The following is a 12,694-nucleotide window of genomic DNA, read 5'->3' on the forward strand; positions in this document are numbered from 1 at the left end:
AACGTTGGAGGGATGGAGGCACCCACCCTCGATCCCGGGATTCTGCCGAAAGCCTGGGGTCAAGGGGCACCTTTATTAAATAATAATAATATTGGTATTTGTTAAGCGCTTATTATGTGCAGAGCACTGTTCTAAGCGCTGGGGTAGACACAGGGTAATCAGGTTGTCCCACGCGAGGCTCACAGCCTTCATCCCCATTTTACGGACGAGGTCACTGAGGCACAGAGAAGTGAAGTGACTCGCCCACAGTCACGCAGCTGACAAGTGGCAGAGCCGGGATTCGAACCCATGACCTCTGACTCCCAAGCCCGGGCTCTTTCCACTGAGCCACGCTGCTTCCCGAAAGGAGTCCAGATCATCTGAACCCTGATTATCTTGGCTGCCTGCGGAGAGACCCGTCTGGCCGGGAACAAACAACTGATCGTTCCCCAGTTAGAAGAGAGGAAAGAGCCCGGGCCCGAGGGTCAGGGGGACCTGGGTTCTAATCCTGGCTCCGACACATGTCCGCCGCGTGACCTTGGGCAAGTCACTTCAACTTCTCCGGGCCTGTTACCTCCTCTGGAAAAGGGGGATTAAGACTGTGAGTCCCAGGTGGGACACGGATCGTGTCCAACCGGATTAGCGCGTCTCTACCCCAGCACTTAGAACAGTGCCTGGCACATAGGAAGTGCTTAAAAATACCACCAATGATTACTCTTAAGGGTCCCCGTGTGAGAGTCTCACGAATGGATCGTTCCGCCTTTCCTTCTGAGGCACCCGTCGGGTAATGGACGTTCTCCCTCTAAGAGGCCTGATGTCTGAAGACCCTCAACTTAGACCGTGACGCCCGCGTGGGACGGGGGCCATACCCAACCCAGCGTTTAGCGCAGTGCTTGGCCCCTGTGAGGTGCTTAACCGATACTATCGCCACTGTTAATAGTAGTATAAAATTCTGATGTTCAACTTGCAGGAGGAGAGGGGGCCTGGAGCTCTGAAGGCGCAGAAGTATCCGACCGCCCGGACCGGGCTGGACACCTGCAGAGTCTTCCTCGCAATGTCCAGGATCTTCAGACCCTGGGCCCCTGTACCGTCCTCCATCCTGTCCCCATGCCCACCCCCGTCCCACTCCCCACATCGTCTCCTGCCCCTACCCCCCACACCCTCCTCCTCCACCCCGGGTTCTGTCCTAACGGTGGTCTCTATGGAGACCGGGCCGGACCAGAGGCAGGAAAGCGAAGGGAGGGCAAGGAGCGACTTAGTCTGATGAGGCTCGAGAAGCAGTGTGGCTCGGTGGGCAGAACACAGGCCTGGGGGTCAGGACTTGGGTTTGAATCCCAGCTCCGCCACATGCCTGCTGTGTGATCCTGGGCAAGTCACTTCACTGTGCCTCGGTTCCCTCATCTGTAAAATGGGGATTAAGACCGTCAGCCCCATGTGGGACAGGGACTGTGCCCACCTATCTTTTATCTAACCCCGCGCCTAGTACGGTGCCTGGCAAAGTAAGCGCTTAAACACACACACGCATACAAAAGAAAATCCCTCACGGCTCAGAAAATGCCAAGAGGGCGGGCAGGCATTGCCACCGACCGATGCCCAATCGCCAGAAGCCGGAAGAAGGAATAGGCCAAAGTGAACGCAGTCGGCTTTGGCTAAGGAAGCAGCAGCTCCCACAGCCCCTGGTTTCCCGGAAACGGCCGCCTCCGGCGGGGGACCGTGCCAACGGACCGGACGAGGCGAGCCCGCCCGACACGCTGTACCCTGACTTTTGACCTCAGGGGGCTAAGGCGCGCCTGACCTGCCACCAGCTCTCCCCTTCCCCGCCCAGCCTTCCCTTGTCTCTCCCCTGAGAGCCGAGATGAACGGTGGAGAAAACGGGACGGTAGAGAAACGGCAGGCAGGCAAAGGTCAAGGGAGGCAAAAACGACCGCGGGCGAGGGTCAGCCGGATGGCGCTGGGGAGTTCGTTCGGCGGCGCCGTGGAGAAAACACTAACGCCACCCCGTTTCCACAACCTTTCGACGGCTGGTCACGGTTGCCTCTGGGACTTTTCGAAAACGTGGCGAAAGGGGGTGAAGAATACTCACTCTGAGTCTGACACAGCCTCTGCGGGAGCCTCTCATCATTTTATCCTTGGACTGAAAGACAAACAAACACAAATGCCCTCAGTGACGCCGTAGGAGAATGGTGCTCGCCCGACTGCAGAGAACCCCGGGGACCGAAGGGTCACGGGTTGGCAGCCACCCCAGAAAATGGTCAGGGGGGTGAGCCCGGCCCCCCTCCATCTGCCCCCGGCCCCTCTCCTCGGCTCCCGGTGCCACCCACCACGGGTGCACGGCAAGCGGGTCCGGGGGGAGGGCCTAGGGGAGGGCGACTCCCTCCTATCCTCCTCGATCCTGCGGGGCCAAGGAGAAGAGGCTGGGATGTGTACTGGCTCCCTGCCAGGTCCCTTTACCAAATCCCCTCTCTCTATTATCATTACGGTATCCGTTAAGCGCTCACTATGTGTCAAACACCGCTGAAAGTACTGGGGCAGATACATCTTAGTTCAGTTGGACACAGTCCCTGTCCCACGTGGGGCTCACAGTGTCAGCAGGAGGGAGAACGGGAGGACTGAGGCCCGAGTCCCAGATCTGTGGTCTTTCCACTTGGCCACGCTACCCTCCTGATCCTCCCCCGAGGGGCGAAGTCCAGTTTCCTCCAAGTCAAAGTGTCTCCCCAATCTCTGTACACATACACATAATATATCTTGGTGAACTATGTCCAGAGGGCAGCAGGACAAATGTTGCAGCAGCAGGAAAAGCAACTATTTCCCTGCTCCCATTCATTCATTCGGTCGCATTTACTGAGCCCTCACTATGTGCAGAGCACTGTCCTAAGCGTTCGGAACGCACAGTTCGGCAACAGATAGAGAGGAGGCCCAACGACGGGCTCGCAGTCTAAACGGGGGGGAGACGGACAGCAGAGCCAAAGAGAACAGAACGAAAAAGAGACCACATCATCGAGATAAAAAGAATCAAGGAGATGTACCTTATTAACAAAATAAAGAGGGTAATAAGATATAAATGAGCACAGTGCCGAGGGGAAGGGGGAAGAGCAGAGGGTGGGAGGGGGAGCAGAGGGAAAGGGGGGCTCCCCTCCCAATTCAGAGCCAGCAGAGGGAAGGGAGTTGACGTTGGGGCAAATATACGTGCCCACCACCACCCCCGCCCCCATCCCACGCACGACACGTGCCCGGGCGCCCAAAAGGTTGTAGGGGTGTAGATAACAGGCCCTCCCAAGAGGGAAGACCTCCCCCCGCCGCCCCACCCCCGGGATGCAGAGACAGCTGATGGCAGGGTAGCACGGGCACACGCTTTCAGAGACAAAGCAAACAGCCCTAAGCACTGGCGCTAACAATAATAATAACGATGGTATTTGTTAAGCCATCGTTAATGAATTATACATTAATTCATTAATGAATTGTTACATTGCCTTGACTCTATTTAGTTGCCATTGTTTTTACGAGATGTTCTTCCCCTCCACTCTATCGCCATCGTTCTCGTCTGTCCGTCTCCCTCGATTAGACCGTAAGCCCGTCAAACGGCAGGGACCGTCTCTACCTGTTGCCGACTTGTTCATTCCAAGCGCTCAGTCCAGTGCTCTGCACATAGTAAGCGCTCAATAAATACTACTGAATGAATTAAGCGCTTATTATATGCCAAGTACTGTTCTAAGCGCTGGGGTAGATACAAGGCAAGCAAGTGGTCCCACGCTGGACTCGTAGTCTTAATCCCCATTTTCCAGATGAGGTAACTGCGGCACAGAGAAGTGAAGTGACTTGCCCAGGGTCACACAGCAGACAAGCGGCAGAGTCGGCATTAGAACCCACGCCCTCCGACTCCCAAGCCCGGGCTCCTCCCACGAAGTCACGCTGCTTCCCTAACAAGCGAACAGAGGTAAAGAAGATAATAATAATAACGTTGGTATTCGTTAAGCGCTCACTATGGGCCGAGCACTGTTCTAAGCGCTGGGGCGTATACAGGGTCATCAGGTTGTCCCACGAGAGGCTCACGGCCTTCATCCCCATCTTCCGGATGAGGGAACTGAGGCACCGAGAAGTGAAGTGGCTCGTCCAAAGTCACACAGCCGACAGGTGGCGGAGCCGGGATTGGAACCCGGGACCTCTGACTCTTAAGCCCGGGCTCTTTCCGCTGAGCCACGCTGCCAGATGGCCCTCGCCACCCCGGAGGGCATCCGGAACGGGGCTGGGCCCCGGGGCCCCACGGGCTGGCAAGGACCCCTCTCCTCATCCTCTCCTAGCGAGCCCCGCTGGCTCACCATCAGGGCGCAGTCCCGACCCCAGCTCTACCGTACCGCACCCTCCCAAGCGTTCAGTACAGGGTGCCGCACACGTTAAGCACTTCATAAATACCACCGACTGACCGAACCCATCAAATGCCCTAAGCCCAGGGCGCACCCCCGACCCGCCAACGGCCGCAACGGAAGGTACCTACCGGGTGCCCGCTACGCGCACGGCACTGTCCTAAGCGCTTGAGAGAGTACGAGAGCTAACGGGCAGAGTCCCCCCGCCTACCAGGAGCTGACGTTCTAGCGGGGGAGACGGACCCTGAAGTGAATGAGAATTAGAAGTCGGGGGGAGAGCGGAGGGATGGGTGAAGGAAGGGGAAGCCCGTCATCCGCGGAGCACGGAGGTGGATGATGCGGAGCTTGCTGTGGGCAGGAAGTGTCCCTACCAACTTAATTATACTGTACTCTCTCCAGCCCTGAGATAATGTTCTGCAAACAGCAAGCGCTCCAAAAAACACCAATCGTATTTATTAAGCGCTTACCGTGTGCAGAGCACTGTACTGAGCGATAAAGTCCGACCAGCCCTGCCCGCGCCACTGATTTCTAAGCGCTCGGGAGAGTACAATTTAACAGTAGGACAGACACGTTCCAGGCCCGCGACGAGCTTGCGGCCTAGAGGGGAGACCGACATTAAGGGAAATTAATAAATTACGGATAAGGAGCGAGACGCCGTGGGGCTGGTGGGGGGATGAATAAAGGGAGCAAGTCAGGGCGACGCAGAAGGGAGGGGGAGAAGAGGAAAGGAGGGCGCAGTCAGGGAAGGCCTCTTGGAGGAGACGGGCCTTCGATAAGGCTTCGACGGGGGTCGGGGAGGAGGAGGGTCGAATAACTAGAGAGGTCACACACCAGGCACAGGGGCTGGGGGGCAAACCCCTCAATCCTCTTCCCGCCCGGGAGAGCGTCCCACGTCCACACGTTCCTGGCACGGACCCGGGAACAAATCGTGGGAGAGACGAGCTCCCGATGCCCTCCGTCGACAGGAAGAGGAGAGAAGGATTTGTCAAAAAAAAAAAAAAAAACCGAGATGAAGAGGAAGGATGTCTATTTTTACGCTTCCGCATTTCGAAACTTTCTCTCAACTGTTTTGCAACAGGTGAACGTAAGTTGTGTCAATATTTCTGTTCCATCTTTTAGATGTTCTGCTCATCTATTCTGTGCATTTTGTTTTTACTTCTTATTGGTTTCCTTCTTGCCTCTCAGAGCCACTTCTGGTTCAACCCCACCCCTCCAAGCTTCTCCTTCCCTGCCTTTGAAGCCCAGCCCACTCAATCAGTGGTATTTATCGATATTCCAGCCTCACAGCACGATTAGCCTGCGAGCCCATCATTGGGCAGGGACCAATCTGCCGAATTGCCGAACTGTCCATTCCAAGCGCTTAGTACAGTGCTCTGCACGTAGTAAGCGCTCAATAAATACTACTGAATGATATGAATATCTTATTTCCCCTATCCGTAACTGGTTTTAACGTGGCTCCCCCCCTTTAGATTGCAATCTCCCGGGGATAGATCACGTCTACCGACTCTATTATACTGAGCTTTCCCCAGTGCTTAGTTCGGGGCTCTGCACGCCCTAAGTGCTCAAAAAATACCATCGACTGACTCCGTGCATTTATTTACACGTTCCTGATTCCGTCTGCCATCACCTATAAACGGAGGCAAGTGTGGCCCGCTGGAAAGAGCCAGCCCTGGGAGTCCGAGGACCGGGGTTCTAATCCAGCCTCCGCGTCATCCCTGTTTGGAGACCCCGGCCTCACCAACCACGCAGCAGCTGCCAGATTGCTAAGAACCAAGTCTTCTGCCTCTCCCGGATGCCGACGGCCCTTGACCCAAACGACTGGGCAGAGCAGCGCGGACCGGTCGTTAGAGCGTGGGCCTCGGAGAACCCGGGTTCGAATCGCGGCTCCGCCACTTATCTACCGGGGGGCCTCAGCCAAGTCCCTTCACCCTCTGTGCCACCGTCACCTCATCGGTAAAATGGGGATTAAAACTGTGAGCCCCACGTGGGACCGGGACTGCGTCCGACCTGATTAGCTTGAATCTACCCCAGCACCTGGTACGACACCTGCCACAGAGTACGTGCTTAACAGACACCATTAAAAAAAAAAATCCCAAAACTCATTCACTGACACGATAACTAAACTCTGGAATCAGCATTTGCTCATTAGGTTGGCGGGGAGATACAATTATTCCAAGACCACGGCAGGTGAGAAGCAGGATGGCCTAAAGGACAGGAAACGGCCCAGGCCCGGGTGACAGAAGGACCAGCCTTTTAATCTCGGCCCCTCCACTTGCCTGCTGTGTGACCTTTGGCAAGTCATTTCGCTGCTCTGTGCCTCAGTGATCTCATCTGTAAAATGTGGATGAACACTGTGAGTCCTGGGTGGGGCAGGGACTGTGTTCAACCCAATAATGTATCTGTTCTAGCTCTTTAGTTCAGTGCCTAGCAAACCGTAAGCATTTAACTACCCTTTTTTTTTTTTAAAAAAAAAAGCACTTAAATACCATTAAAAAATTTTTTTTTAAATGGTGCCCTGTTCAGGGCCATCTCCTCATTCTGCAGCTTAGAAAGATGGGTGTTTCTGGAGTTGTAGAGATGCCTCAAGATGACTGTGTCCCACCTGATTAGCTTGTATCTCCCCCAGCGCTTAGAGTGCCGGGCAAATAGTAAGGGCTGAAGAAATACCACAATTATTAATATTATTGTTCTGCAGAAATCCGAGCCCTCATGGGGATCTCATTTAACTGACGGGCCTTTTTACAAGTCACCCTTGAGTCCCGAGAGACCTTTCCACCCCCCAGCTGTCCTGGATTTTGCAGGCAAGTCACGGTTCGGGACACTGAGGGCAAAGCAGCCCCTCCAGCCCTGCCCCGTCCAGCCCTGCGGGCTCTGGGCTCCTCTCTCGGACCCCGCGTAGGCGCTCACACTTTAGAAGAGGAAACGGATGGAACCGTCTGCCGCTCGGGGGGTCACACGAACTCCCGGGGCCAGAAAACCGCTACTACGGTATATCCGGCTTCGCGAGGACTGAGAAAACCCTTCAGGGTGTTCCATTCTCCTCAGAGTCACCGTCACCTCGAAGGGCTTTTTACCCCTTGGCCCGGGGTCAACAGGCAGGAAGCTCACGGAGGTTCAGGGTCAGTAACCAAGTAATCGGTTTGGCCGATCCGGAGGCTGGCGGCTCCGAGTCCCACGGGTGAAGTTCGGAGCGGGGCGAGAGCGGCGGGAGAGGAGGATTTGGATTCTGCGGGCCTCGGGGTCCTTTCGCATCCTGAGAGAGTTAGAGGGCGACTGGGCTCTCCCTCGGGGACGCTTCTCCAGAGAGGACAAGCACCTCTGAGAGACCCCTCCCCTTTTCATCTCCCCTAATGGCATCGCTCTCAGGGAGCGCCGAGAAGCAGTGCGGCCCAGCGGAGAGAGCCCGGGCCCGGGAGTCAGAGACCGTGAGTTCCGATCCCGGCCCCAGCGTCTGCTTCCTGACTGACCTCGGGCAAGGGGCTTAACTTCTCTGGGCCTCAGTTTCTCCATCTGTAAAGTGGAGCATTCAATACCTGCCACCCCCACCCTGTTCGTATGGACACAGGGGCCTGACTGATTGATAGCTACCTCAGTGCTTGACTTACCATCGTTATTCTCCACCAGTGGTATTTACTGAGTGCCAACTATGTGCAGAGCACTATGAGCACATTAAGAACAGTACCTGACACATAGTAAGCACTTAAATATCATCGTCATCACTACTAAGGGCTTGGGAGAGTAAAGCAGAATCAGCAGATATGTTCCCTGCCCATAATGATAATGATGATGGTATTTGCTAAGCGCTTACTATGGGCAGAGCACTGTTCTAAGCGCTGGGGGGATACAAGGCGATCAGGTTGTCCCAGGTGGGGCTCACAGTCTTAATCCCCATTTTACAGATGAGGGAACCGAGGCCCAGAGAAGCTAAGTGACTTGCCCAAAGGCACACAGCTGACAAGCGGCGGAGCGGGGATTCGAACCCATGACCTCTGACTCCCAAGCCCGGGCTCTTTCCACTGAGCCCCGCTGCTTCTCATAATAAGCATCATTATTACCGCTGAGGAGGAAAGAGGGTTCTTTCCAGGACCGTCGCGTGAAGCGAAGCAGCCTGACCTAGCGGCTGTAGCTCAAGCCTAGGAGTCAGACGGACCTGGGTTCCAATCCCGACTCCGCCACTTGTCCGCCGTGAGACCCTGGGCAAGTCACTTCACTTCTGTGCCTCAGTTCCCTCATTTGAAAATGGGGACTAAGTCTCGTGTGAAAGATGGAATGTGTCCAATCTGAGTAACTGGTAGCCACCCCGGCGCTCGGCACAGTGTCTGGCACAGGGTAAGTGCAGGGAGGCTGCCGAACTGGGCTTCCCTTTGGGGCTCCGGCACTACTTGACAGGAGGGTGGGAGGCCAGAAACACCCTCAAATTAATCACGCTCACGTCTCTCGGCTCAGCGAGGGCCCTGGCGGGGGTCCCTCCTCCTCGGGGACAGAGAGGCGGACCCCCAGGGGGGACTGGGCACGTCCACCCCCACGCGGGCCCGTCCGCCGGCTCCGACCCTCCCTCTCCTCACCGCGGCACAGCGACTCGCCGTTTCCCACTGAAGACCCGGCGAGTCCTTCAGACGACCCGGCGGCCGGTCGACGGCATCTGCTTTTCAGGCAAGACGGCTCCTCTGCCGACCCGGAGGCGGTCCGGGCTCTGTGGGCAAGGCCGTTTTCCCGTTCCGAGCCTCTCTCGGCCATTCCAAGACGAGGCGGAACCGAGAAAGCTTCTCGCCATCTGTGGGAAACCTGAGCCGGCTTTCCTGGCCCCTCCAGGAAGGAGAAGGGCCGAACTGCAGCCGGCACCCAGGAACGCAAACGCTTTTCCCGCATTTGGGTATCCCTGGGGCTGGGGCCGAGGAAAGGCTAATTCCCCGGGACCCTCGAGGGGTGAGGGGGGACGAAGTACGAGCGACCCCGGGGGCTCGCGGCTCCCCGCTGCCCACCGTGTCTGACAGCCGCTCGGCGAGGTCACCCCCGGGAGAGGCTTCATTTGGACGGACCAGCGCCTTTCGGGGGTCCGGGGGGGGGAACCGCTCTTGCCCGCTGGCTTGATAACCTAGCGCCGGCTGCCGGGAAGGAAGGTTTCAAGGGCCCCGGCCATTAAAAGAGCGGCGGGGCCCAGTAGAAAGAGTCCGGACCCAGGAGTCGGAGACCTGGGTTCAACATCTAGCCAAGCCACGGGCCTGCTGTGTGACCTTGGGCGCACGATTTAGGTTTTCTGGTCCTTATCTGTAAAATGCAACACTTGTTCTCCCTCCTCCTTGGACTGTGAGCCCCACGTGAGACGGGGATTATCCCATATAATCATTAATAACTGGTATTTAAGAGCTCGCTACCTGCCGGGCACCGTACTAACCACCGGAGTGGCTATAAACTGGTCAATTGTATTTGCTGAGCGCTCACTGTGTGCGGAGCACCGTACTACACGCTTGGGAGAGAAGGATATAACAGACGCATTCCCTGCCCACAACGAACTTATAGACAGCCTAGAGGGACAGACGTTAATAGAAATTAAGCACTTAGTACAGTGCTCTGCACAGAGTGAGTGCACAATAAATACGACTGAATGAATTACAGACATGTACATAATAAAGGAGTACAAAAGGGGGGTCTGAGGGCAGAATGCTCTCTCTCCTTTCCTAAGCTAATACTAATTATCATGATGGTATCCGTGAAGCGCTTACTATGTTCTAGGGTAGATACAAGGTCATCGGGTTGTCCCACGACGGGCTCGCAGTCCTGATCCCCATTTTACAGATGAGGTAACTGAGGCCCAGAGATGTGAGGTAGCTTGCCCGAGGTCACCCAGCAGACGAGTGGAGGGGCCACGTCCACTGACTCCCGAGCCCGTACTCTTTCCACTACGCCATACTGCTTCCCCTCCTGAGAACTTGGCAGCTGCGTGACCTCGGGCCAGTCACTTGGCTCCTCTGCGCCTCAGTGCCCTCATCTGGAAGATGGGGATGAAGACTGTAAGCCCCACGTGGGACAATCTGATTACCCTGTATCCATCCCCCCCCCCCACAGTGCTTAGAACAGTGCTTGGCACATAAGCGCTTAACAAATACCATCATTCAAAGAGCCCGGGCTTGGGAGTCAGAGGTCATGGGTTCAAATCCCGGGCTCAGCCGCTTGTCAGCTGGGTGACTCCGGGCAAGTCGCTTCACTTCTCTGGGCCTCAGTTCCCTCATCTGTAAAATGGGGGATAAAGACCGTGAGCCCCACGGGGGGACAACCTGAGCATCCTGTAGCCTCCCCAGTGCTTAGAACATAGTAAGCGCTTCGCAAATTATTATTATTGTGATGTGACCAACGCAAGGTCCCACAGCAGATAAGCGGCGAGTCACTTAACTTCTCTGTGCCTCAGTTCCCTCATCTGTAAAATGGGCATGAAGACTGTGAGCCTCACGTGGGCCAACCCGATGACCCTGTATCTCCCCCAGCGCTTAGAACAGTGCTCTGCGCATAGTAAGCGCTTAACAAATACAAACATTATTATTAAGTGGCGGAGCCGGGCGTGGCTCAGTGGAAAGAGCCCGGGCTTGGGAGTCAGAGGCCATGGGTTCGAATGCCGGCTCTGCCACGTGTCAGCTGTGTGACTGTGGGCAAGTCACTTCACTTCTCTGGGCCTCAGTGACCTCACCTGTAAAATGGGGATGAAGACGGTGAGCCCCACGTGGGACAACCTGATTCCCGGGTCTCCCCCAGCGCTTAGAACGGTGCTCTGCACAGAGTAAGCGCTTAACAAATACCAACATTATTACTTCACTGGGCCTCAGTGACCTCATCTGTAAAATGGGGATTAACTGTGAGCCTCACGGGGGGTCAACCTGATGACCCTGGATCTCCCCCAGCGCTTAGCACAGCGCTCAGCCCATAGTAAGCGCTTATCAAATACCAACATTCTTATTATTCGAACCCACGACCCTGACTCCCAAGCCCGGGCTCTTTCCACTGAGCCCCGTTGCTTCTCCGTCTCTCCCCCGGCGCTCAGCACAGTGCTCTGCCCCCACTAAGCGCTTAACAAATACCATCGTTATTATAATAAGCGACGGGGGCGGGAATTAGAACTCAGGGCCGCCCCCCCCCCCGATTCTCCCTTCACCGGCTGGGCCGGGCTGCTTCTCGGCGTTTAGCACAGTAGGTGGAAGAATCCCAGCTCTGCCCCTTGGCAGCTGTGTGACTGTGGGCGAGTCACTTCACTTCTCTGGGCCTCAGTTCCCTCATCTGGAAAATGGGGATGAAGACTGGGAGCCCCACGTGGGACCACCTGATCCCCCTGCGTCTACCCCAGCGCTTAGAACAGTGCTCTGCACATAGTAAGTGCTTAGCAAATACCAACATTATTATTATTATTATCAAGACACTTGGGAGACGTCGGGGCGGGGCCCGAGGCCGCCCAGGACCGTCCCCGCCCCTCCCCCCACCCCCACATCGCCCCAGCGCGCATGCGCCGCCTGACCCCTCTCGGGCGCGCGCCGGGCCCGGCCCGTCAATCTCCCGGCCGCCGCTCGCTCATTGGCCGGAGCCGCGCCCCTCCTCCTCGCCCATTGGCCCGGCGGCGCGGGGCCCCCCCCCCCCCCCGCGCGCGCGCGCGCGCGCGAGGAAAGCCTCTGGCTCCTCGGGGCGCCCCCCCTCGGGCCCCCCGCGCGGCCGGCGGCCCCTCACCGTGTAGTAGGAGAGCAGCCCCGCGTTGTAATCCAACACGAACCAGCGGTACTGCCAGCCCTTCATCACGTTGGTCCACTTGCTCAGCGGACCCTCCATGATGGACGCCATCTTGGGAGGCGCCAATGATAACAAACGCCGTGACGTCACGCGCCTATATCGTCCCCTCCCCCCTCCCCCACGGGGCGGGGCCCGATGAGGGGGCGGGGGCAGCGCGAGGCCCGGGGGGCGGGGCCGAGGGGCGGTGACGTCACGAGCCCGCCCCGCCCCCTTGGCGCGCTCGCGCCCTCTCCCGGCCGCCCGTGACAGGGAGCCGCGTGCCCGCCCCCTTCATTCATTCATTCATGCGTGCATGCATGCATTCATTCATTCGTTCGTTCGTTCACTCACTCATTCATTCACTCATTCATTCATTCATTCAGCGTGGCTCAGTGGAAAGAGCATGGGCTTTGGAGTCAGAGGTCATGAGTTCAAATCCCGGCTCTGCCACTTGTCAGCTGGGTGACTGTGGGCAAGTCACTTGACTTCTCTGGGCCTCAGTTATCTCATCTGTAAAATGGGGATTAAGACTGTGAGCCCCATGTGGGACAACCTGATTCCCCCGTGTCTCCCCCAGCGCTTAGAACAGTGCTCTGCACATAGTAAGC

The 12,694-nt window shown here is 56.8% G+C and overlaps 1 protein-coding gene across 6 annotated transcripts in view; it reads right to left on the bottom strand.

Annotated features, from left to right (window-relative positions):
* Nucleotides 1-12,184, bottom strand: part of OSBPL9 (oxysterol binding protein like 9) — a 66,359-nt gene extending 54,175 nt beyond the window's left edge. For 3 of the 6 annotated variants that reach the window (XM_029083242.2, XM_029083241.2, XM_029083239.2), the window contains exons 1-2: nucleotides 12,048-12,183; nucleotides 2,063-2,113 (exon numbers count right to left, since the gene is read on the bottom strand). In XM_029083242.2, the coding sequence (XP_028939075.1) occupies nucleotides 2,063-2,113; nucleotides 12,048-12,158 (162 nt within the window). In that variant the 5' untranslated portion in view covers nucleotides 12,159-12,183. Of the gene's footprint in view, nucleotides 1-2,062; nucleotides 2,114-12,047 lie in introns of all 6 variants that reach the window. The other 3 variants (XM_029083237.2, XM_039914609.1, XM_029083243.2) reach the window with 3 other exon arrangements.
* Between the last annotated feature and the right edge of the window lie 510 nt (nucleotides 12,185-12,694).

The sequence above is a fragment of the Ornithorhynchus anatinus genome, chromosome 18 (genome assembly GCF_004115215.2).
Source record: "Ornithorhynchus anatinus isolate Pmale09 chromosome 18, mOrnAna1.pri.v4, whole genome shotgun sequence".
In the NCBI taxonomy this organism is placed as follows: domain Eukaryota; kingdom Metazoa; phylum Chordata; class Mammalia; order Monotremata; family Ornithorhynchidae; genus Ornithorhynchus; species Ornithorhynchus anatinus.